This window comes from Gobius niger (assembly GCF_951799975.1).
Source record: "Gobius niger genome assembly, chromosome: 1".
Lineage (NCBI taxonomy): Eukaryota > Metazoa > Chordata > Actinopteri > Gobiiformes > Gobiidae > Gobius > Gobius niger.
In genome coordinates, this window is record NC_136852.1 from 4,573,742 (window position 1) to 4,598,330 (window position 24,589).

At 41.1% G+C, this 24,589-nt stretch overlaps 1 protein-coding gene across 2 annotated transcripts in view; it reads right to left on the reverse strand.

Moving 5' to 3' along the window:
• Positions 1–7,759: 7,759 nt before the first annotated feature.
• Positions 7,760–24,589, reverse strand: part of LOC306976197 (serine/threonine-protein kinase DCLK1-like) — a 37,196-nt gene continuing 20,366 nt past the window's right edge. The window contains exons 5-16 of one of the 2 annotated variants that reach the window (XM_079574088.1): positions 23,204–23,317; positions 21,877–21,959; positions 21,595–21,682; positions 19,071–19,237; positions 18,744–18,863; positions 17,340–17,486; positions 17,144–17,277; positions 16,901–17,081; positions 12,851–12,931; positions 12,662–12,775; positions 10,084–10,145; positions 7,808–8,000 (exon numbers count right to left, since the gene is read on the reverse strand). In XM_079574088.1, coding sequence (XP_079430214.1) covers positions 7,943–8,000; positions 10,084–10,145; positions 12,662–12,775; positions 12,851–12,931; positions 16,901–17,081; positions 17,144–17,277; positions 17,340–17,486; positions 18,744–18,863; positions 19,071–19,237; positions 21,595–21,682; positions 21,877–21,959; positions 23,204–23,317 — 1,349 coding nt within the window. In that variant the 3' untranslated portion in view covers positions 7,808–7,942. Of the gene's footprint in view, positions 8,001–10,083; positions 10,146–12,661; positions 12,776–12,850; positions 12,932–16,900; positions 17,082–17,143; positions 17,278–17,339; positions 17,487–18,743; positions 18,864–19,070; positions 19,238–21,594; positions 21,683–21,876; positions 21,960–23,203; positions 23,318–24,589 lie in introns of both variants that reach the window. The other variant, XM_079574087.1, reaches the window with a different exon arrangement.

Consider the following 24,589-nt stretch of genomic DNA (forward strand, 5'->3'; position numbering starts at 1 on the left):
ATGCGGCAACAAAAAAAGTTACGATCAGTTTTGTAGGTGTTATCTTTGAAATGAGGCGTTACTCTGGTCTAGAACCTGTTGCTTTCCAGTCGAGAAGCTTTTCTACTTGGGTAAAGCCGCCCTGGAGAAAATGCGAGTTTGAAGGAGCTAAAATATATCATGTAAATATGACAAATCTGAGTTAACTATAAGCGAAGATTCTTGTGACATTAGTGGGCGGGGCTGTTCTGTGGGACGAGGGAAAGTCTGTCTGAAGGACCTTCTGAGGGCGCCTTCACAGAGGAACTAGCTCTTCTTTTAGCCATTGTTTTTCTCTTTTCACCCTCACTTGGACTCAACCAATTTGAATTAGTGCGGGGAGGTTCAAGATCAAAAACAGCACAGTTTTCCTGAATGAAATACCTCAATACCTGTCGTTGTTGCTGTAGCTTCTAATCCTGTAAACCAGTGGCTCTCAGACTTCCATAGTTTCAGCTTTAAAGGTTTATTTCACATAATTCCTGGCATTACGGTGACTCCTGACAGCTGAGAGGGTCTGTAGCTGTCCTGGAATCCATTGTCTGTTCATTTCATCGTAGAATTGACGGACTTTTCTGTTTGATTTAAAGCCGCTCTTTGTAACATTTCACTCAGTAAAAACCTGCATCTTTCCTGTGAGCGCTGCCGATAAAGGGGAAGGACAAATCAACAAAAAGTATTATTATGGTGTTTGTTAAAAAGTGATTTCTTTCGGTTGTACTGGAATAAAATTTGACACTTTTTCATGAACAAAAATATGCAAGTTCTACCTTTTCTTTTCTTTTTTTTACATTATTGAAGGCCACGGGTTTGAAGTTTGGAGGTGTAGACGAGTGCCCAGTCTTATGCTCTGCTGCCATCTGCTGGAGCAAAGTGGAATAGCACATGCAGCACTTGTTAGCATCTCACCAGCACAAAGTAGGGAGTGAATGACTGCTTCGAAAAATAATAAATCGGATTAAAGGAACCTCCTCTTCCTCAGTGTTGACCCGGACGTGCGTCATCATCAGCCGTGACCTGGAATGTGTCAGTGCAGTGAGGAGGGAGTGAGGAAAAGAGCTGTGACGCTTCCTTTAATACCTCCTACAGCAGAAGGTTTATCAATATCGAATTGCAATCGAGGTTTTAAGCACTGCAATAACCTCAAGAGGCGGAGTTTTTTTTTCCTTCTGTCTCTGGCGTTTGAGTGAAAGATGTTTCTGATCAGAACTGTGGAGCTTCTGGTCTCAGGTAAAGCAGAGAAAAAGTCTGTTTCCATAAATCTGATTCTAAAGTGTTTTGATAGACATGTGTGATTCCACCCCGGACTTATTTTAGTCACGTGGCTGTCCCCTGGAGCAGTGGTTCTCAACCTGGGGGTCGGGACCCCCATGGGGGTAGTGAGACAAATTTGGGGGGTCGCCAGATCATTTAGATAAAATATACATACTTTCAGTAGCAAATAATCTAATGTTTTATTGTAGCATGTGTCTGCTATTGTACCAGAGTGCCATTATTTGTTTGTAGTTTAATGAATTTTATTTCAGCTGTTTGTTTTTTAAAGAATTATGTAGGCTAATGTTCCTATTTCTCATGGTGTGACCCGGGCGGGGGGTCACAAACCCCTTTACCTGTTATAATGAGGGTCGCGGCTCCAAAAGGTTGAGAACCACTGATCTAGAGGTACTTTCCGTAGTCCCTCTGGAGGTAATACAAGTGTTAATGGGATGAGTGGGGAGGTCTGTAATAGATACAGACGGCATCTCGTCATAGAAGGGGGCGTGGCTTCACCGAGGGACAAAATAGAATCTTCAGAGAAACACAATTTTCCACTCGTTTAGCCATTTTCTGGTGGAATATCAACTTATTTATCACATATATAAAGTCAAGTGTAAATTGGGCCCATATGGATATTTTCTCACAGCAGATTGTTCAGTAGAAGTGAAAATCGGCAGTTGTAGCAAGCGCTCGCTAACGTTAGCCCGATGCTAACATGTAGCATCAGGTTAGCATTCTCCATTATTTATGTATTTATGGGCTGTTGAACCACTTTGCTCCTCTCCAGGTCTTTGTAATCTTTATTTAGTAGAAACTATATTCATAATTCAGTATTTGTTGAAGTATTTTTTGAGAAAGTTTACATTTTTCTCCAAATTGTTTTCCCCTTAACTGTTTTCAAACATGACCATGTATGGGCGATTCCAGAGATGCCGTCTGTATCTACCCCCCCCTGGTGTCTCTGGCCAGAAAACCACACTTGCAGCTTTCCTGCACTGGGTCTTAGTCACCAATACACACTAATGGAATCACGAAGAAGAAGCTAACAGGCTAACTGCGGGCTAGCGTCACTTAAACAGTATTTACAGCTAAGTTTGAGTGAAAAAACTATCTCCATTGTGTAATTGGATGAACAATGTCCCTCTGTCCCTTTGTCTTTTCTGTCAGCGTAGTATTTACTCTCACAGACAATTAATACGTAAAAAAATTGCAAGTTGCTACGACACCCGCAGTGGCGCTTATGGCCTCTAGGGCAGCCATTCCCAAAGTCCGGGACATCGCGGACCCCTTAAAATCTCTCGGGGGGCCTCCCAAATCATAATAGTTTACTCCATTCAAAGGAATGTTTTAGAATTTTACAGCTAAAATGACATAAAAAGTAACATCTAGTGATGACAGTCGGCTAAATACTGGTTTAAACTGGTGCATTTGTCCAGATAAATGTATTTTTCCGATCAAAATGAACTTTTTTCATTGTACTTGTTTTGCAGACAAGCTTTGGGGGCCCCCCTGTAGTGCCTCTAACGCCCCCCAGGGGACCCCGGACCCCACTTTGGGAACCACTGCTCTAGGGGCATGAGCTACTTAGTACTGCTTTAAAGGGATATTTCAGGATTTTTGACATAGGGCCTCATTTCCTCGTTATCCAGAGTGTTGCTGATTTCCTGAGATTTTTTTTGTAATTCAAGCAGTTCTTATATTTGAAGAGTTTTGCGGCGCTAGGCTAGTGCAAGGCTAGTGCATGTCTATGGTATCAGCTAGCCTGCATTAAAAACAGTCTGACCCGCTCCACAGAGCACCTGAGGCAAATCACTTATAACACCAGACTAACCATATAAACGTCTGTGTCGAATAATTTTCACCATTTCACATTTAACCCCTTAACTTCCACCTGAACCAAGCACCTTTTTCTCCAGTTTGGCTTTACCCCAGTCCAAAAGCTTCTGGAAAAAAGCTGTGAAAATAGCAACAAAACTGAGACGAAAACAATGATGGAAATGTGACAAAAAAGTGAGAAAACATTGATAAAAAAGTGACGAAAAATTGATGAAAAAAAGGCAAAAATGTCATAAAAATGTCACAAGAAATTGACAAAATAATGACAAAAATGTGACAAAAAAATTACAAAAATTTGATGAAAAATTGAAGAAAAAATGACAAAAATGTGACAAAAAATGACAAAAAAATGACAAAAAAGTTACAAAAATGAGTTGAATACCCAACAAAAGAATGATGGAACAAAAACTGATGACATGAGGAAAAAGATCCTCTCGGTTCAGGCAGGAGTTAAGAGGTTAAAAGACCTTATAATATATACCTTATATTATACCATAGAAATGCACTAGCCTTGCAACACGAAACTTCTGGGGAAGTTCCGGGTTTCTTTTCACAGTTGAGATCCGGTTCCAGTCGTTCACCACGAAGAGACAAAAACCACACAGACACTTTTCCACATCCGCAGATTTATTTAAAGTTTGTTGTTCTCCTCGGGGAAATCTCGGGTCGTTTCATTTTGCATAAACATCGGTTTACACGACGACAAAGTGACGGCGCCCTCAGCTTGTGCTTTTTCCCTTTAGCGTCACCGCGGCGACGAAAAGCCCGGTGCAAACTCACAATCCATCACTTCGTAGAGCTTTAAGTTTCTATTCTAAATGTCTCATGAAGCGAAAATAAAGTCCAGGTCGGTTTCCGTGTCTGCTACAAACTGTGGTGTGATGTCGGGCGAAAAGGCCACATGCGCCGGGTCAGAAAACATTCACAACGCAAATATTTGGCTTGAAAACGTCAGAAAGGAACATTCATAAATCAGGAGTTACGATAGGAAGCACTTGTTCGACTCGTCTGCTGCTAATTGCACTTTAGTCATTTCATTTGAGGGAAAGGTTTTTCAAAAGTAGTCATCTTTACGGGGTTCGTGCATGAAATATCAAAGCATTTACTATTCAGAGACTCAAACTTTAGGACTGAGGGGACGTTCGGATCCTCAGAGGAAATGTGGACACGACTTTTGGGCGAAAAATGATGAAGAAAATGTCTGTAAAAGAAAGTTGAGCAAGAAACAGATTTTTAACACATTGAGTGCAGTAACCCAGACCATTTTTCATGATATTTGTAGCACCACAGTGTATTCTATGTTATAGTTATGAATGGGGAGACTCTAAACTCTCCGTGGGTGAAAACAGTTTAATTCTACACGCCTCGGTTCCTGAGAAATAAAAAAAAAAAACAGAGGCTAGTTTGGATCAAAATCACAGATTTTTTTCTAGATTCGGAGATAACGCGTGTTTTATGAAACTCTCTCCTTTCTGTTTAACCTCTTAACTCCCGCCTGAACCGAGAGGATCTTTTTCCTCACGTCATCAGATTTTTTTTCCATCATTTTTTTGTTGGGTATTCAACTCATTTTTGTAACTTTTTTGTCATTTTTTGGTCACATTTTTATCATATTTTTGTCAATTTTTTGTAATTTTTTGTGATTTTTTTGTCACATTTTTTTTGGTCATTTTTTGTCACATTTTTGTCAATTTTTCGTCACTTTTTGTCAATGCTTTCTCACATTTTTGTCACATTTCCATCATTGTTTTCGTCTCAGTTTTGTTGCTATTTTCACAGCTTTTTTCCAGAAGCTTTTGGACTGGGGTAAAGCCAAACTGGAGAAAATGTGCTCGGTTCAGGTGGGAGTTAAGGAGTTAACTGCTCTCCTCCTTTATCCTCTCTGGACGGACACTAACGTTTTGTGAAGAAGCAAATGCCTAAATATCTCAGTTTCAAGTACATTTTCAACGACAACATGGTTGACACGTTTTGAAACACCGCGTGTTCTCGATCTCTTTGTATCGCGTGTGCATTTAAACAGCTTGGTTCTCAGATTGAAGACTTTAACAGGATGTTTCTCAGTCGTCCTTGGACCAATTTTAACCATTTAAAAACTCAGAGAAATGTTAAAATCTCAGCTGTGTTTCGATCTTTCTCTCTTTCCAGAGAGCGAGAGAGAAGTGTCGGGTTTACAGCTGTTCGCTACACAACACCCCCTCAGACAAGTTTTTGATCGTCATTTATTTCTCTTCTGTTCTTCACAGAGCCAAAATCACAGACAAGGTGTATTAGAGTGTCTAGTTTTGCAATAATAATAATTCCGCTTTTGGCACTCAATGTGTTAATACATTACAATGTGGTATTTAAGGCTTTTACTTCTTTCTTTGGTTCTTGATGTGATTAGAACCAGTTGCTGAAGCTCAGAGGAGGATTTATGGACGTCCTTTTTTTAACCAGGAAAGTCCCAGTGAAATCAACCTCTTACCCCCCACCTTAACCGAGCACATTTTCTCTTCTTCGGCTTTACCCAAATCTAGAAGCTTCTTGACTGGAGTTTACAGCCAAATGGCCAGGTCAGCCTCATTTGAAAGCTAAGACCTACAATTGTTTTTGTCGTGTTTTCATTACTTTATTCGCCACTTTTTGTGACTTTTTTTGTTGCGTTTTATTCTGCTTTATGATTGTTATTGTTGCTTTTCTGGCACGTTTTTGTCACTCTTTTGGTGATTTTTCCCCCCCTGTTTATAGCGAAGAAGAAGCTCGGATTAGTTCTGTCGGTGAGATGCTTTCAGATTTGGGTAAAACAGGAGAATATGATAAAGGCCTTAGTTTCGCCACAGTTTATTTAATGACTTTGAATACATTTTACTGTCACCCCAGGCAGCACATTTGTTGTAGTCTCAGTGCCATCTTTAACCGGTGAAAAACAAACCCAGAGACAAACCCTGTAAGTCCAGATGACCATCTTTTGAAAAACCTTCACCTCAAACGTCCACACATTTCAGTTCACTGCCTCCTCTAGCCACAAGGGGGAGCTGCTGTTGAAGCTTTAGCACCTATTCACTGGAAAACAAACGAATCAACATCACAAATTTGAAAGGCTGCAGTAAAATTCCTCTTTTCCGTGGAGTTATTAAAGTTTAATAGTTAATTCTCACCGTAGAAATAAACAAATGCCTCATAAATAGAATGTGATAATTATAATAAATGCTGCACGTGGATTTAACGGTCTTTCTGTAAGAAGAACTACAGACCAGTAGAGGGGGCTGGAGCTCAGAATAACACATTTTCCCATTGACTTTTTGAATAAGATGATAAACCCGAAACTTATGGACACATTTGGGGTTTTTGAACACTTTCTTTTTTCTAAAATGATGTTTACGGTCATGAGTTACTCCAAAGTACCTTCAAACTCCAGTGTCTACGTGAGAAATGTGCCATGGTGGAGTTGAAGGTATATTTATCTTTCAAAAAGTTCTCAACTTAAAGGGATACTTCTGGATTTTTGACATAGGGCCTCATTTGCTTGTTATCCAGAGTGTATATATATGTTTTTTTTTATCCATGCTGTCCTTATATTTGAAGAGTTTAGTGATGCTAGGCTAGTGCTAGGCTAGTGCATGTCTATGGTAACTAGTAGCCTGCATTAAAAACCTTTTCAAAATCATGGGCTCGTCCTCCAAACGTTGCCATATCTGATTTGTAGAAAGCTCCTTTGTGAATTCCACGTGTAGTAATGCTAATGCTAATAAACAAACTGCTGTAGATCCGGTAACCGAGCAGATCACTCCGCCGCTTCGTAGCTACAACCAGGAAGCTGATGCTGCTCAAATATAAGTTATTTTATATGCAAAGTGGTTTTAATTTAAACATTATTCAGTCACAGAGACATTTATATGGTTAGTCTGGTGTTATAAGTGATTTTCCTCAGGTGGGTCAGACTGTTTTTAATGCAGGCTACTAGTTACCATAGACATGCACTAGCTTAGCACTAGCCTAGCAGTGCTAAACTCTTCAAATATAAGAAAAAAACAAAACAATCTCCAGAAATCAACAACACTCCAGAAATCAACACTCTGGATAACTAGGAAATGAGGCCCTGTGTCAAAAATCCTGAAGTATCCCTTTAAGGGGAGACACTAAAGGCAAAACCCTGCACGGATTCAATGTTTCCCCACAGATTTATTTGGGGAATTGTAATTGTAACTCACACTGGTGCGACAATATCTCCACACAAGTAGCTCCTACAGATTTCAAACTTTCCAGCCATGGACTGAACAATATTTTGAAGATTTTTTCAGAGGATCTTATGAATATGTAATTCCTAACCTGATTTATTGAACTTTACAGAAATTACAGTTTTCCACTAATAAAACTATATTCAAAATCCCTTCTGAAAAATGAATATGTCACTCATAAAATGAAACTTTTGTGTATGTTTTTTCCTCATATTTATTCTAAGTTTAAATCTAAAACATTTCCTTTTTCACCTGCAGCGTCTCACCTTTAACACTAGTAAAGTCCAGATAATCCTCATAAACTCTACTTAAGCTCAGTAATTAAGTACATTTACTCAGTTACTGCTCCAGACTTGTGCCGTCAGGTGCTTTAGAAACTATTACCAGATGGTTGGGAGAACTTCATAATAAAAAGTAAAGGACGTGTGTGGTTATTATCACGTGTGTTCAGAGACGGTTCATCCTGGTCGCGTGTCGGGTCTAGAACGGGGAGGTGGGGGACCGGACGGTGTCGGCGGAGCAGGGGGACAGGTCCTCGGACCCGGACGTGATGTCGCTGGGGGACAGTCCTGGTTTGGCTCCGGCGCCGTGAGGCAGGAGCAGACTCGACCTCACATCCGCGTGGCGTCTTCCGCTGAAAACCTGCTTCTCTTTATCGAGTGCCGTTGTCTGAGGAGAGAGAGAAGTGGTCGGGGTTATGAGGGGGTTTGTCCTGGGGAGGGGGGTCCACCAAAGCTCTACCACCGGAGCCACTATCAGCCACATGGGTTTATTTCAGCAGAAATGTACCAAGAATCCTCAGAAACCTCTACAGCTGTGGTAGAACCCATCCTCAGCTCCTCTGTCTCAGCTCACAAAGGCCTACAGGGAGGGGTGAAGACCATAAGGACCCACTGCCCTCCCTGAAGAACATCTACCAACACCAAGTCCACAGAAGAGTCTCCATCATCAAGGACCATTTCTGTCCCAACAATAGACAATTTTGTAATTCATGCAGTGCTTTTGTTTGAAGAGTTTCGAGGCGCTAGGCTAGTGCAAGGCTAGTGCGTTTCTATGGTATCAGCTAGCCTGCATTAAAAACAGTCTGACCCGCTCCACAGAGCACCTGAGCCAAATCACTTATAACACCAGACTAACCATAGAAATGTCTGTGTCCATAGAGTAATTTTAACCATTTTGTATTAAAATACCTTATATTTGAGCAGCATCAGCTTCGTGGTTGTATAAGCTACGCAGCGGCGGAGTGATCTGCTAGAAAATAGTCCCTCAAAATGAAATCATTCATGTGATGCAGGTCAGTTATATTCCAAACATTATTCTATGGACACAGACATTTATATGGTTAGTCTGGTGTTATAAATGATTTGCCTCTGTGGAGCGGGTCAGACTGTTTTTAATGCAGGCTAGCTGATACCATAGAAATGCGCTAGCCTTGCATTAGCCTAGCGCCTCGTAACTCTTTAAACAAAAGAACTGCATGAATCACAAAAAAAATATCTCCAGAAATCAGCAACACTCTGGATAACTAGGAAATGAGGCCCCATGTCTAAAATCCTGAAATATCCCTTTAACTGCACACGTACATAATCTTTTTTCCGATCTTTAGATCTCTAGAAGAAGGAGATCGAGACTTCATGATGAAAATCGGTCATAATGTTGTTAAGTTTTTATGTTGCAGACTTATTGCTTATAATGTCTTAGATCGAGACTTACTGTTTTCAGTTTTGAAATCTGCAGATTTTTGTCTTTAAAATGAAGCACTAAACATGAATGTTTTTAAAGGGACTATATAGAGTTTAAAAATGATCAAATTAAGTATTTTCCAACCCCTACATGTTCCAACAATGTCCTAATGCAGGGGTAGGCAAGTTTGTGTCATGGAGGGCCGATTTTCTTCATTTCCAAAACGCCAATGGCCGAAACTCACAATTGTAGCCCAAAGTAAAGCACATTTTTTTCAAAAAAAATTAAGTTTTGCACATAATATATGACCTAATGCAGTGTTTTGCTGGGAAATGCCCCTTGGTGGAGGGGTTTGAGCACCCGAATGATGTCGGGGGCTTTGTGCCCTTATGAGAGACCAAATCGTGAGGCCGTCCTTCCGTGGACCCACCACGGTCCTTTTCAAGTATTTGGTCTCTGATTTATGGATAAATGTTTCTTTAGAATTCTCTTGGGGGGCAAAGGTTTTATGCTGGAGGGCCGAATTTGGACCCCGGGCCTGACGTTGCCTACCCATGTCCTAATGTGTCGAATGAGCTCAGACCTGTTCACCACAACTGCCTCTAAAATCCTGCACTGTCACTCAGAAAGGTGTTACGGGTCTGAAGTGCCGCCATGTACAAGCTTAATATAGAAGGTGCAGTTACACATAAGACCTGAGGTGGCAGTAGTGAGTGGGGCGTCAGACACAGGATTATAGACCAGACATTTGGGAAAATCGGTCAAAAATGTGAAAAGGAGAATAATCAAACAGAAGCAGCAGAAGCAGCAGTGATGGTGAGGCCGACGTGCTCCTAATGACGACTGGACACTGAGGCAAGGGCGTAGGTTTGTGTGGGGACCAGTATTTCAGGATGGCCTAGTGATCCACACCACAAAGACCTGACTGAGCTGTGGACACTTTAGAGGGAAAACGATCAGCATCACAGTGACACCAAACCTACGCCCTTCCCTGAGGCGACACAGGGACGACACACAGAGGCTGCCAGCGCGGTGCAGGGGAAGGCGCAGCTAGGTGGCGCTGTCGTACCTGATCCAGTCCAGCCCCGGAGCGCGGCCCTGGTCCACAGACCCCGTTTTCTGGACTGGTCCCTGGGTGAGGCGGGCACAGACACGGCCTTCTCTTAGAAAGGAGGATTATTATCTTATCGTGCTAAGGTTGGACGTTGCTTTGGGAAACGGGACTGGACACAGACCACGAGGTTTAAGCAGCAGCAGCAAAGCAAATGCAAAAGCTTCTGAAGCCCCCCCTCAACCAGGTGCATTTACTTCAGCTCAGCTTTACTCAAATGTAAAAGCTTCTTAAGCCCCGCCTTAACCAGGTGCATTTTCTCCAGTTCAGCTTTACTCAAATGTAAAAGCTTCTTAAGCCCCGCCTCAACCAGGTGCATTTTCTCCAGCTTTACCCAGACGTAAAAGCTTCAGCCTTTAGGCCAGTGTAAAGTCTCATTGAAAGCTAAGACCTACAACTGATCTAAACAGATCTGTTTCCTCACTTTGTTGCCGTGTTGTTGTCACTTTTTCGTCAGTTTTTTATGACTTTTTCGTGACTTTTTCGTATTTTTTTTGTGATTTTTTCGTTGCTTGTTCATGACTTTTTTGTGTGTCTTTTCCGTCACTTTTCTGTGACTTTTTTGCGCTTTTTTGTGACTTTTTTGTCGCCTTTTCGTGACTTTTTTGTCGCTTTCTCGTAGTTTTTTGTGGGATTTTTTGGTGATTTTTGTGAGACTTTTTCGTTGCTTTTTTGTGACTTTTTCATGACTTTTTCAGTTGCTTTTTTAGGACTTTTTCGTCGCTTTTTCGTAGTTTTTTGTGTGATTTTTTGGTGATTTTTGGGTGACTTCTTCGTTGCTTTTTTGTGAGTTTTTTATGATTTTTTCATTGCTTTTCCGTCGCTTTTCCGTGACTTTTTTGACGCCTTTTTGTGACTTGTTTGTCGCTTTTTCGTGAAGGTTTTCAGGACTTTTTAGTTGCTTTTTTATGACCTTTTCATGACTTATCGCTTTTTTTACTCTTTCATGAGTTTTTCGTCGCTTTCTCATAGTTTTTTTGTGATTTTTTCGTCGCTTTTTCGTGACTTTTTCGACGCTTTTTCTGCTCTTTTTTGTGAGTTTTTTTTCCAGCAGTTTTTTATGACTTTTTCAGATTTTTGTGTGACTTTTCCGTCACTTTTTTGTGACTTTTTTGTCGCCTTTTCGTGACTTTTTTGTCCCTTCTTTGTGACTTTTTCATGACTTTTTCGTCGCTTTTTCGTAGTTTTTTGTGTGATTTTTTGGTGATTTTTGTGTGACTTCTTTGACGCCTTTTTGTGAGTTGTTTGTCGCTTTTTCGTGACTTTTTCAGGACTTTTTAGTTGCTTTTTTATGCCCTTTTCATGACTCGTCGCTTTTTTTTACTCTTTCATGAGTTTTTCGTCATTTTTTCATAGTTTTTAGTTTTTTTCGTTGATTTTTCGTGACTTTTTCGCCGCTTTTTCGACTCTTTTTTGTGAGTTTTATGTTAGGTTTTTATGTCTTTTTCTTCCTCATTCTCGTCTTGTTTTTGTCGTTATTTTGACACTTTTTTTCTTTTAGATTTGGTTGAAGTCAAACTGGAGAAAATGTGCTTGGTTCAGGTGGGGGTTAAGAGGTTAATTCCATTTGAATGTCTGAATACGACAGCTTTAATCCCACAGATTTGCGATCGAAACATATTCTATCCAAAGAGGAATAAGGGCAAATAAAAGCAAACAGATGGGAGCAACCTCTAAGTCACTGAGAAGATTAGCGCCACCTTTGGGTGAAACAGAAGCTCTCGTCCATTAAAATGAATGGGCAGAGCTTGCCTGAGAGCTACAAATATACAGTACAGCAAACATTTTATTTTATCCATATGTCAAATATGAAAATGATGAAAAGGAAGTGATCTGTTGGAAGTGATCACCCACTGAGATCATTACATTCAGTGACATTTTCATTGTTGTTGGTTTATAATATAATTATAGCAACAGCTTTTATTCTGTCCCTTTTAGATTGGTATTAAGTAAAATGTATGCAGAGTACGATGTAGTTTTCCCTGTTGCATTTAATACAAGCTGATCTACATGCTTGTGGTAAATGCTTGTAGATTCCCAGGTAAATTAATCTACCTGGAAAGAAGCTGAAAAGGAGACACAGGGTCAGAAGATGTGGAGCAAGTGTCTGACCCAATGCACATCATTGGATTAGATTAATAAACCTGCATAATATATACTGAAGTGTTAATAAATCACAAAGAGCATGAGAAGAGCACGGCCACCAGGTGGAGCTGTTCCCCAAATACTGACCCCTGACAGAGCGGAGCTATCAATAAATGAGTACACGGATGCTGCTCCCATCTATTGGAGGTTTGTGAGTTTAAAAATAAGATGGAGGAGCGGCACCAATGATGGAAACACTGACACACATTGAGCTTAAACTTTGATGGATGTTTAAAATCCAGGATTCGGTTCTTAGAGCACTTGTTTTTTATTTGTGAAGCACTTTGGCCTGGTGTAAATATGCAATTGAAATAAAATAGACTACGAATATGTGATGAGCAGCAAAAGGCAGGTGACAAAGCACAGATTCCATGCAGTGTGATGAACGTACCGTGATGACGGAGACGCCCGCGGAGCTGCTGTTGGCTTTGGGTCCGGGGTTGAAATGCTTCTTGATCTTGCCGGCCACAGACAGATGCTGCTCGCTCTCGGACTGACCTTCGTCCTGCACATGAACAGTGGAGGTTAGCAGCTGTTTCCTCATGATCTGCACCAGAGTCTGAGATCAGGCGCTCCTCACTTTGACCCAGGGGTGCTCCAGGACCTCCACGGCTGAGAACCTCTGCTCCTCGTCCAGCTGCAGCATCCCACTGACCAGGCCCTGACGACGCACCGGGCAGAGCAGGAGATTGTTACGCACATCAGATAAACAAAGCAGAGGCATGATTTAAATGCAATTCAATTCATCAGTATGACAAACCTACAGGAGATGTAATCACAGACTGTAATTAAGAATGGACAAATTACAGCCTCCTACTTCCTGAAGCCGTGACAAAATGGGACTGGCTCCAATAAACTTTGAAACTTTTTCAGGGTTTATACAAGCAGAAGCAATCTTTTTAATGCCATTCTTTAATGCCACAAATGCAGGGGGGGGAAATCAGCGCATATTGCATTTCTCACGATTTGTAAGCATTTCATCAAACTAGAGGAAAGAGAACTGGACAAAACAGGCAACTTTTAAGCAAAACAATTTGGTCAATTTCAGCCAAATCTGCAGCTGAGCATGTTATAGGCCATTATTTTGGTATTTTCAATTAACTTGTTGTTCAGCAATGTCATAATTTTCCAATAAATTAACATTTAATGCCAGATTTTAACCCAATTTCATGACTTTTAATCAGGGTCTCGCGGAACCTCTGTTTTTTTAACACAAGCTTGTCATTCTGACCCTCACGTGTGTTAAAGGGATATTTCAGGATTTTTGACATAGGGCCTCATTTCCTAGTTTTCCAGAGTGTTGCTGATTTCTGGAGATATTTTATTTGTAATTGATGCAGTTCTTATGTTTGAAGAGTTTCGTGGCGCTAGGCTAGTGCAAGGCTAGTGCATTTCTATGGTATCAGCTAGCCTGCATTAAAAACAGTCTGACCCGCTCCACAGAGCACCTGAGGCAAATCACTTCTAACACTAGACCAACCATATAAATGTCTGTGTCCATAGAATCATGTTTGGAATATAACTGACCTTGCATCACATGAATGATCGCATTTTGAGGGACTATTTTCTAGCAGATCACTCCGCCGCTGCGTAGCTTATTCACCTTATTCCGGAGGCTCGCGTGGGCGCCGCCCTGAATTGTGCCCGCCCCGTTTCTCCTATGTGTTAACAGGGGGCTGGAGAAGTCCGCATAAAATCAGTCACTACACGAAAACAAAGCCGTTTTCAGGCCGCGCAGAGAAACGGTGCAGAGTCGACATGTTGGTGCAAATGAACATTGGCCATTTTACACAAATCAATCGACTAAACATCAGATTTGAGCGGAGAATATTTTCCCTCGTTCTCCGTTAAAATGAACGGGCTTCGCGCTCGACCTGAAGTGACTGGAAAACGAGGCGCCGAGACAACGCAAAAAGTGGCAAAAGTGGGCGGGGCGGAATAAGGTGAATACAACAACGAAGCTGATTCTGCTCATATATAAGGTACTTTAAATGCAAAATGGTTAAACTGATTCTATGGACACAGACATTTATATGGTTAGTCTGGTGTTATCAGTGATTTGCCTCAGGTGCTCTGTGGAGCGGGTCACACTGTTTTTAATGCTGGCTAGCTGATACCATAGAAATGCTCTAGCCTTGCTCTAGCCTAGCGCCACAAAACTCTTCAAACATAAGAACTGCATGAATTACAAAAAACATATCTCCAGGTACCAGCAACACTCTGGATAACTAGGAAATGAGGCCCTATGTCAAAAATCCTGAAATATCCCTTTAAGACCAAAGGGCGAGGAAAGCACTTCTTTGGTCCTCAACCTTAACCTTATAGCGTGTTGCTGACGTTGCTACGATGCCGCCCCCTAGTGCACATGGATCAAGGTCAAGGCTCGCATGTGGCCCGCGAGATGATTTAATGTGGCCCATTCAATGGAAAGTCCATTAGAGAGAGGAAGTTCTGGAGCCAGCTGCCACAGCCTTACTTCAGGAAGCAGGAGGCTATAATAAGTCCATTCTTAATTTAGAGTCTGTGCCTTTGGCTTGAGCTGTTAAAGGATCAATAGCTTCCTTTCTCAGACAGAAATACATTAATCCAAGCTGGTTGCTTTATGAATGTAAAATAAAACATAACTGACTAATTTTAACCATAGATATTAAACTGTCAGTCATTATTACAGAAATCCATTATTACCGAAGTTTAACAAACTTTGTATTAGATGTCGTGGACTCGCTGATGGTGCATTTGAAGCACCATCAGCGAACTGGAAATATTTGACTTTTCTCTGTTTACACATCCAATATTTCAAGAAAATGGTGGCCTGGAGGTACATTTACTTTTATAAAAGTGTGTTAAAGGGTAGTATTATGCTTTTTCAAGCTTTACATCATGTTATTATGTCATTCCCTCATTAAAAACATGCCTGAAGTGTTGCCTTGGCACATTCACGTATTTTTGAGTAATCTGTAAAAACTCTGATGGCGGCCATTTTAGGGATAGGTTTGCCTGAGTCCTCCTAGGAACGCCCCCACCTCCTGGAGACGCCTCCGAGCTTTCGTCACCAGCCGAGTAACCAACCACTGCTCCTCAGCAGAACCCCCTCCCCACTGATGCCACAGACAGCGTGTGGAGGGGGCGTGTCGGAAAGGGTCAGAGGTTCTTAAAGAGACAGAGGCCTATTTCAAGACATTCACTACATGCATTTTGAGAGAGCAATTTTATACAAGGCAGTTATTCTAATTTACTGCATTTACAGACCAACAGAAGGTTTGGTCATCATTGTGGTGTGATATAGACTGGTGCTATGTGATTCTTTAAAGCAGTACTAAGTAACTCTTGCCCCTAGATGCCAAAAGCACAATTGCAGGTGTTGTAGCAAGATTTTTTTACTTATTAGTTGTCTGTGAGAGTAAATCCTACGCTGACAGAAAAGGCGACGGCAGAGAGGGATATTGTTCATCCAATTACACAATGGAAATCAATTTTTCACTCAAACTTGGCTGTAAATACTTTTTAAATTGAATCACGATGATTCCATTAGTGTGTATTGGCGGCTCCGGTCCAGGGACAGTCAAGTTGCAATTGCGGTTTTCTGGCCAGAGACACCAGGGGGAGATGAAAGACCCTCCAATCATCCCATTAACACGTGTAGTACTTGGTATTGTTTTAAGAACGTAAAAGTTTATAAATTAGATTATATTTTAAACCCGCGTGTTCAGTTAAAGCAAAGTGCTGCCCACACACTCCTCCAGGGGGGTGTGGGCAGCTCTGAGCTGGGTCGGGTTGGCAATGCTTAAAGAGGGGGTATTATGCTTTTTTCAGTCACATAGCACCAGTCTATATCACACTACAATGATGACCAAACCTTCTGTTGGTCTGTAAATGCAGTAAATTAGAATAACTGCCTTGTATAAAATTGCTCTCTCAAAATGGCTGTAGTGAATGTCTTGAAATAGGCCTCTGTCTCTTTAAGAACCTCTGAGCCTTTCAGACACGCCCCCTCCACACGCTGTCTGTGGCATCAGAGGGGAGGGGGTTCTGCTGAGGAGCAGTGGTTGGTTACTCGGCTGGTGACGAAAGCTCGGAGGCGTCTCCAGGAGGTGGGGGCGTTCCTAGGAGGACTCAGACAAACCTATCCCTAAAATGGCCGCCATCAGAGTTTTTACAGATTACTCAAAAATATGTGAATGTGCCAAGGCAACACTTCAGGCATGTTTTTAATGAGGGAATGACATAATAACATGATGTAAAGCTTGAAAAAGTCGATTTTGCATAATACCCCCCCTTTAATAATATTTCAGCGGTGTACAGTAAACGCCACAGACAGATGTGGAGGAAGACAGTGAAAGGAACCACGTGAGAGTCTCCAGCGTCTCCACAACTTTATGTTTGGCTTTGGAGCTGTTACTGTGTCCTTCTCACGTCTGAGTGTTTTTGGACCCAGGAGCCTTGATAATATGATGATGAATATATTCAGGAAATGACAGTACTTTCCTATCAGGGTCACGTGGGTGGCGGAAAGGAGAAACTATCTGGCTGTATCCGAATACAGGCAGTATATCGCCGACTATCTAATGCAGCGCTAAGTGAAGAGTGAGGAGCAAAGGCGGACATGTTTGGGAAGAGACGGAGCTCAGACCTTGGCAGCCGCCGACACTCCGTCCCAGTGCGGCGAGGGGAACTCAAAGTGCCCGTGCAGGATCTGCTCGAACAGCTCGTCCTGCTCTTTCCCGCCGCCGGAGCCGCGGAACGGAGGGAAGCCGCACAGCAGGATGTACGTGATGACGCCCGCCGCCCAGATGTCCACCTTCACCCCGTACCTGCACAAACACCAGAGGATGAGGAGCATTCACACACTGAAACCTGAATATAACGGCCTGACCCTTTCTCCGCGATGATCTCCGGTGCCACGTAGGTCGGAGTCCCGCACACGGCGAACAGAGGCCCGTTGACGGTCGTCGCCAAACCGAAATCGCCCAACTTCAGGGATTTGGTGCCGTCCTGGTGCTCGTAAACCTGGGTCACAGAGTAAAGAGGTGAGAGGTGAATCCAGCGACGTGCCAAGAGCTCCTCCTCACCAGCAGGTTCTCCGGTTTGATGTCCCGGTGCACGATGTGGTGGCTGTGGAGGTACTTAATGGCGCTGGCGAGGTTGAAGAGCATCGAGCTGGCGTCTCTCTCCGTGTACTTGTTGGAGGAGGTGATGGCGTCGAAAAGATCTCCGCCCTGGGAATTACAAAGAACACGGAAGATATTTACAAGGCTATTGGCAATGTACAATATAATAATAATAGCGCTACAATATCCCAATAATATTAATATCCCTCTCTTTTTTTGTCTTTTCTGTCAGGGACAATTAATGAGTAAAAAAAACCTTCAACATGCAGTGACGCTTATGTCCTGTAGGGGCATAAGTTACTTAGTTCTGCTTTAACCTCTTAACTCCCACCTGAACATGTTTTCTCCTGTTCTCCAAATCTAAAAGCTTCTTCAAAACAGCGACAGCGAAAAACGAAAAGAAAATGAGGATGGAAAAACGCAACAAAAAAACACTAAAAAGTGACAAAAAAAGTGACAAAAATGACAAAAAAGAGACAAAAAAGAGACAAAAGAGCAACAAAAAATGACAAAAATCCAGCAGAAAAACGACAAAAATCCAGCAGAAAAACGACAAAAATCCAGCAGAAAAATGACAAAAATCCAGCAAAAAAGTGACAAAAATCCAGCAAAAAAGACAAAAATCCAGCAGAAAAAGTGACAAAAATCCAGCAGAAAAAGTGACAAAAATCCAGCAGAAAAAGTGACAAAAATCCAGCAGAAAAAGTGACAAAAATCCAGCAAAAAATGACAAAAATCCAGCAGAAAAAGACAAAAATCCAGCAAAAAAGGTGACAAAAATCCAGCAAAAAAAGTGACGAAAATCCAGCAAAAAATGACAAAAATCCAGCAGAAAAAGACAAAAATCCACACAAAAAAGTGACAAAAATCCAGCAAATAAAGTGACAAAAATCCAGCAGAAAAAGACAAAAATCCAGCAGAAAAAGACAAAAATCCAGCAGAAAAATGACAAAAATCCAGCAGAAAAAGACAAAAATCCAGCAAAAAATTGACAAAAGAACAGCAAAAAAGTAATAAAAAAGTGACGAAAACACATAAGGGAAATAAAAAGTGATGACAATGGCAAAGAGGAGAGAATGGATTTGGTTTTGGTGGGTGGTAAGAGGTTAATGATGCTTGGTTTTCAATACCGATACGAGCAAAATATTTGTCTAACCATAAAACAGAACATAATGTTAATTCATTCCATAAAAGAGTATGGGCCTAATCTTCCTGGCGCAAGGACAGTCTTGGTCGAGGCGAGGCTGCAATCTTACACAAACACAACGTCGCGCTAGTGTTTTCGCCGGTTGCCTGAGTTGATTTTTCAATTCAGTCCCTCCAAGAATCCTGCAACTGTAGCGCAATTGAAAACTAGGAGTTTACCTTCACCAGCTCCATGACCAGGTAGAGCTCAGAGGGCGTGTCCATCTCCTCGATCAGCAGCACGATGTTGGGGTGTTTGACTCTGCGCAGGATCGACACCTCGTTCTGGATCAGATTCTCCTAATTTAACGAGATTTACAACATGTAAAAAAACAGCAGGCGAAGGGAGAGAAATTACCATTATATTACACGGCCGAAATTTTGCTAATATTAATTTTACAGAAGGGAGGTTGTTGGGTGAGTGATTTTAGGGGCCGCGACCTGAAAAGTTTGGGAACCCCTGACCTAACCAAACGCTCCATTCTCCGTGCTCCTCCTTTTCCTCACCTTCCCTCTGCATTTGTCTTTGCTGATGATCTTCAGCGCGAACTCTCGGCCCGTGGACTTTTCCACGCACTCTCGGACCACGGCGAAGTTCCCGTCCCCCAAGGTCCGCCCCACTTTGTACCGCTCCGAGATGGAGAGGGGCACGGCCGGCTCGTCCATGGGCTCCGCTGTGCACACGGGACGGAACATGACAACACATTTTAGAGGGTTATGTCAGTGTTTGGTGATTTCTAAACCCTTTTGTTTGGTTAGTGTGATTTTGATCTATTTTACATTTGTTTTTAAATATCTCCCTAATGATTGTAAAAAAAAGGTTTCTTTTTAATCATAAATCAAGAAAACACAAGGCTACACTGATTTATTTTATTTGTTTGGTTCTTTATTTTGACTATTTGAATTGAACAGTGCATATTAACCTCTTAACTCCCGCCTGAACCGACAGGATATTTTTCCTCACATCATCAGATTTTTTTTCCATCATTTTTTTGTTGGGTATTCAACTCATTTTTGTAACTTTTTGGTCAATTTTTGTCACATTTTTGTCATTTTTTCGTCCATTTTTTATCACATTTTTGTCATTTTTTGGTGAAATATTTTGTACAATTTTTATCACATTTTTGTCATTTTTTTGTCATTTTTTATCAAATTTTTGTCATTTTTTTGTCATTTTTTGTCACATTTTTGTCATTTTTTTGGTCACATTTTTGTCATTTTTTCAACAATTTATTGTCAATTTCTTGTGACATTTTTGCCACTTTTTCATAAATTTTTCATCACTTTTTTGTCAATGTTTTCTCACTTTTTTGTCACATTTCCATCATTGTTTTCGTCTCAGTTTTGTTGCTATTTTCACAGCTTTTTCCAGAAGCTTTTGGACTGGGGTAAAGCCAAACTGGAGAAAATGTAATTGCTTCAGGTGGGAGATAAGGGGTTAAAGCAGAACTAAGTAACTCATGCCCCTAGAGGCCATAAGCGCCACTGCAGGTGTCGTAACTAGGGCTGAAACAACTAATCAATTAATCGACAACTAATCGATAACTAAAATAGTTGTCAACTATTTCAGTAATCGATTTATCGTTTTCTAGCAAACACAGACTAAAATAGAGCAAAAAAGACATGAAAATTATGTATTTTGAATGAAAACCTACTTTGTTTTTAAAGTTAGGGTCTGCGGTGTTTTGTATATTGTACATTTCATAAATATCTGTCTTGGTCTCGTCCAATCAGAAAGCAGAATTAGCACAAAGAGCCTCCAACAAACGTTTACTTTAAGTTTACTCCATCAACATGTTCTCAAGCGGCGCCACTTAAGCGTTTTGTGATAAGAAAATTTGAAAAAAATACCATTTCCATGCACCTTTCACAGCCAAGCGATTAATCGATTAATCGTAAAAATTAAAAATAATCGTTAGTTGCAGCCCTCGTCGTAACGTATTGCGGTTTTTACTCAGTAATTGTCCGTGAGAGTAAATACTACGCTGACAGAAAAGACAAAGGGACAGAGGGATATTGTACATCCAATTATACAATGGAGATCATTTTCTTCACTCAAACTTGGCTGTAAATATTGCTAAAGTGGAGCTAGCTCGCAGTTAGCTTTGCCCGTTAGCCTGCTAGCTTCTTCTTCGTGATTCTAAGTTGAATTGTGGTTTTCTGGCCAGAGACTACGGAAAGGATTTATTAAGGTAAACAAGTTTCCAGTGTTAATTTCGTCGACTAAAATATTTAGTCTTAATTTTAGTCAAAGTGTTATTTTTGACGACTAAAATTGGACTAAAACTAAATTTAAAGTTTCTCATGAGACTAAAACTATGACTAAAATGTCCAGATATTTTAGTCGACTAAAATAAAACTAAATAAAAATGAAAGGGAGAGACTAAAATCATCCAAACTTCTAATGACCGTTTGAAAGAGCCTCAGATCATGTAAAGATCAGCTCTGAGCTTTGTTCATGTGGAGCAGCTCCATGAAGCAAAGGAACAAGATTAAATATGATTATAATGAATATTATCAATGCAAAGTTGACTAAATTAGTCTTAAATTTAGTCGACTAAATTAGTCTTAAATTTAGTCGACTAAATTAGTCTTAAATTTAGTCGACTAAATTGACATGCAATTTGAGTCGACTAAAACTAGACTAAAATTGAAAAGATTTTTTCGACTAAATCTCGACTAAAATTACATTACATTTCAGTCAAAAGACTAAGATTAAACTAAAATAAAATATGTTGTCAAAATTAACACTGCAAGTTACTTAGTTCTGCTTTAATGACTATAAATAGGCCTCTGTTAGTCTCATATGTAGGATTACAAAGGGCGAAAATGCTCCAGGGTCTGTCAATCAAAGCCCAAAGCTAAAACTTTAAAGATCTGCAGAACAAAAACCAGCCTTCTGGAGTCACTGGTAGCCACTAGGGGGTGGTATCGTGCTTCCTTTGCATAGTAAGCCGTTACAGCCGGTACAAAGCGCAGTAAATGACACTGTTCATGACAAATAAACAGAGAGCAGATCCATCTCCTTTACCTTCACTGCTGGGTCCATCCCCGTCGTCCATGGAGCTGCAGACTTTGGTCGAGGCCAAGGACAGGGACGAGCCGCTGTGCTGAGATCCCTAAAAGCACATTTGGCAGCTCGTCAGAATGTCCTTTAATCACGTTTCTCATATTGTAGCATTCGATTAGATGAGATAAAAGTGAGAACAGATAAAGAGCTGTAATATCCGCGATGCACAGCTTGGAAAGTGATACGGAAAAGCAGCCTGGTCTCACATTTATTAGGTTGATGTCGGCAAATGCTAATATCTACCTGGCGTCGCCGGAGGCTGGCCGGGCTCGTGGGAGACTTTCCAGATCTGGGGGTGGACAGTTGGCTGCCTGCTGTCCCGTTGGCTGAAAGGACATCGCGTTATTGCAGAAGGCTATTTATGGAATCTTATACAAGGCTGTGAATAATGTGATTATCAGTCTTTTTTAAATGGTCTGTGGAAGTTGATTTTAGGCTTTAGTGTTGGTTTGTAATGAACCAGAGAGTAAAGTGGATCTGCTGGTGTGAACAGAGATGCACAAATCCTTCTTTTTACATCCAATACTGGTGCTGATACTTTGGATTTGAGGATTTACCGATGCACGATACCAATCGATACCAACAAGACCTGCAGTCCATGAACATATGTCTAATTATTTCCTCACAAAGGCGTCCAAAAGTGGAGATGATATTCAAAAACATGTGCTAGACGTTGGCCTTCACTTTGCAGGTTTGTGAATCCAATCACTGTCAATTCAGATCAGAGAAAACATTTGGACATTTTAATTTAGGAAGTTTCTCTCCCATAGACTGGAGTTGGTCTGCTCTCCACCTGAAATATTATTTACAACTATTTTACAGTTTATTTAGTCAGTAAAAGTCGACAAAATGAACACTAACCAAAGTAAAACAATGGAAATGAGCTCCAGGTTTGTTTCTGGTGAGTGAACAATGTTATAACTTGGTCATAAACTTTTAGCCTGGTTCCTTCAACCTCTTAACTCCCGCCTGAACCGAGAGGATCTTTATCCTCACGTCATCAGATTTTTTTCCCATAATTTTTTTGTTGGGTATTCAACTCATTTTTGTAACTTTATTTGTCATTTTTTTTGTCATTTTTTTTTGTCATTTTTTGTCACATTTTTGTAATTTTTTCGTCAATTTTTTATCACATTTTGGTCACATTTTGGTCATTTTTTTTGGTCATTTTTGTCAATTTTTGTCATTTTTTCATCAATTTTTCATCACATTATTGTCAGTTTTTTGTTACATTTTGGTCATTTTTTAGTCACATTTTTGTATTTTTTTGTCACATTTTGTAACATTTTTGTCATTTTTTTTGTCATTTTTGTCAATTTCTTGTGACATTTTTCTGACATTTTTGCCTCTTTTTCATCAATTTGTCACTTTTTTGCCAATGTTTTCTCACTTTTTTGTCACATTTCCATCACTGTTTTCGTCTCAGTTTTGTTGCTATTTTCTCACCTTTTTTCCAGAAGCTTTTGGACTGGGGTAAAGCCAAACTTGAGAAAAAGGTGCTCGGTTCAGGCGGGAGTTAAGAGGTTAACAGAACGACTAAAGTTAAAAGCATAACTTCACATTGTGTTACCTGAGCCGCCGGACGAGGGCGACTTGCTCCTGCGGGACAAGCCTTTAGGCGACGAGCGGCCGTGGATGGACGGGAGGCGGCCGTACGAGGCCGACTTGGACACTCGGCTGCACTCTGGAGGAGACACAGTCACTTTAACATCTACTGTAGCTCCCGTCTGTAAAGTCTAACCCCGAACACCAAGACACAGTCACTTTAACATCTACTGTAGCTCCGTCTTTAAAGTCTAACCCCGAACACCAAGACACAGTTACTTTAACATCTACTGTAGCTCCGTCTGTAAAGTCTAACCCCGAAAACACCAAGACACAGTCACTTTAACATCTACTGTAGCTCCGTCTTTAAAGTCTAACCCCGAACACCAAGACACAGTCACTTTAACATCTACTGTAGCTCCGTCTGTAAAGTCTAACCCCGAAAACACCAAGACACAGTCACTTTAACATCTACTGTAGCTCCGTGTGTAAAGTCTAACCCCGAAAACACCAAGACACAGTCACTTTAACATCTACTGTAGCTCCGTGTGTAAAGTCTAACCCCGAAAACACCAAGACACAGTCACTTTAACATCTACTGTAGCTCCGTCTGTAAAGTCTCACCCCGAAAACACCAAGACACCGTCACTTTAACATCTACTGTAGCTCCGTCTGTAAAGTCTCACCCCGAAAACACCAAGACACCGTCACTTTAACATCTACTGTAGCTCCGTCTGTAAAGTCTAACCCCGAACACCAAGACACAGTCACTTTAACATCTACTGTAGCTCCGTCAGTAAAGTCTAACCCCGAAAACACCAAGACACAGTCACTTTAACATCTACTGTAGCTCCGTCAGTAAAGTCTAACCCCGAACACCAAGACACAGTCACTTTAACATCTCCTGTAGCTCCGTCTCTAAAGTCTAACCCCGAACACAGTCACTTTAACATCTGCTGTAGCTCCGTCTGTAAAGTCTAACCCCGAAAACACCAAGACACAGTCACTTTAACATCTACTGTAGCTCCGTCTGTAAAGTCTAACCCCGAAAACACCAAGACACAGTCACTTTAACATCTCCTGTAGCTCCGTCTGTAAAGTCTAACCCCAAACACCAAGACACAGTCACTTTAACATCTACTGTAGCTCCGTCTGTAAAGTCTAACCCCGAAAACACCAAGACACAGTCACTTTAACATCTACTGTAGCTCCGTCTGTAAAGTCTAACCCCGAAAACACCAAGACACAGTCACTTTAACATCTACTGTAGCTCCGTCTGTAAAGTCTAACCCCAAACACCAAGACACAGTCACTTTAACATCTACTGTAGCTCCGTCTGTAAAGTCTAACCCCGAAAACACCAAGACACAGTCACTTTAACATCTCCTGTAGCTCCGTCTGTAAAGTCTAA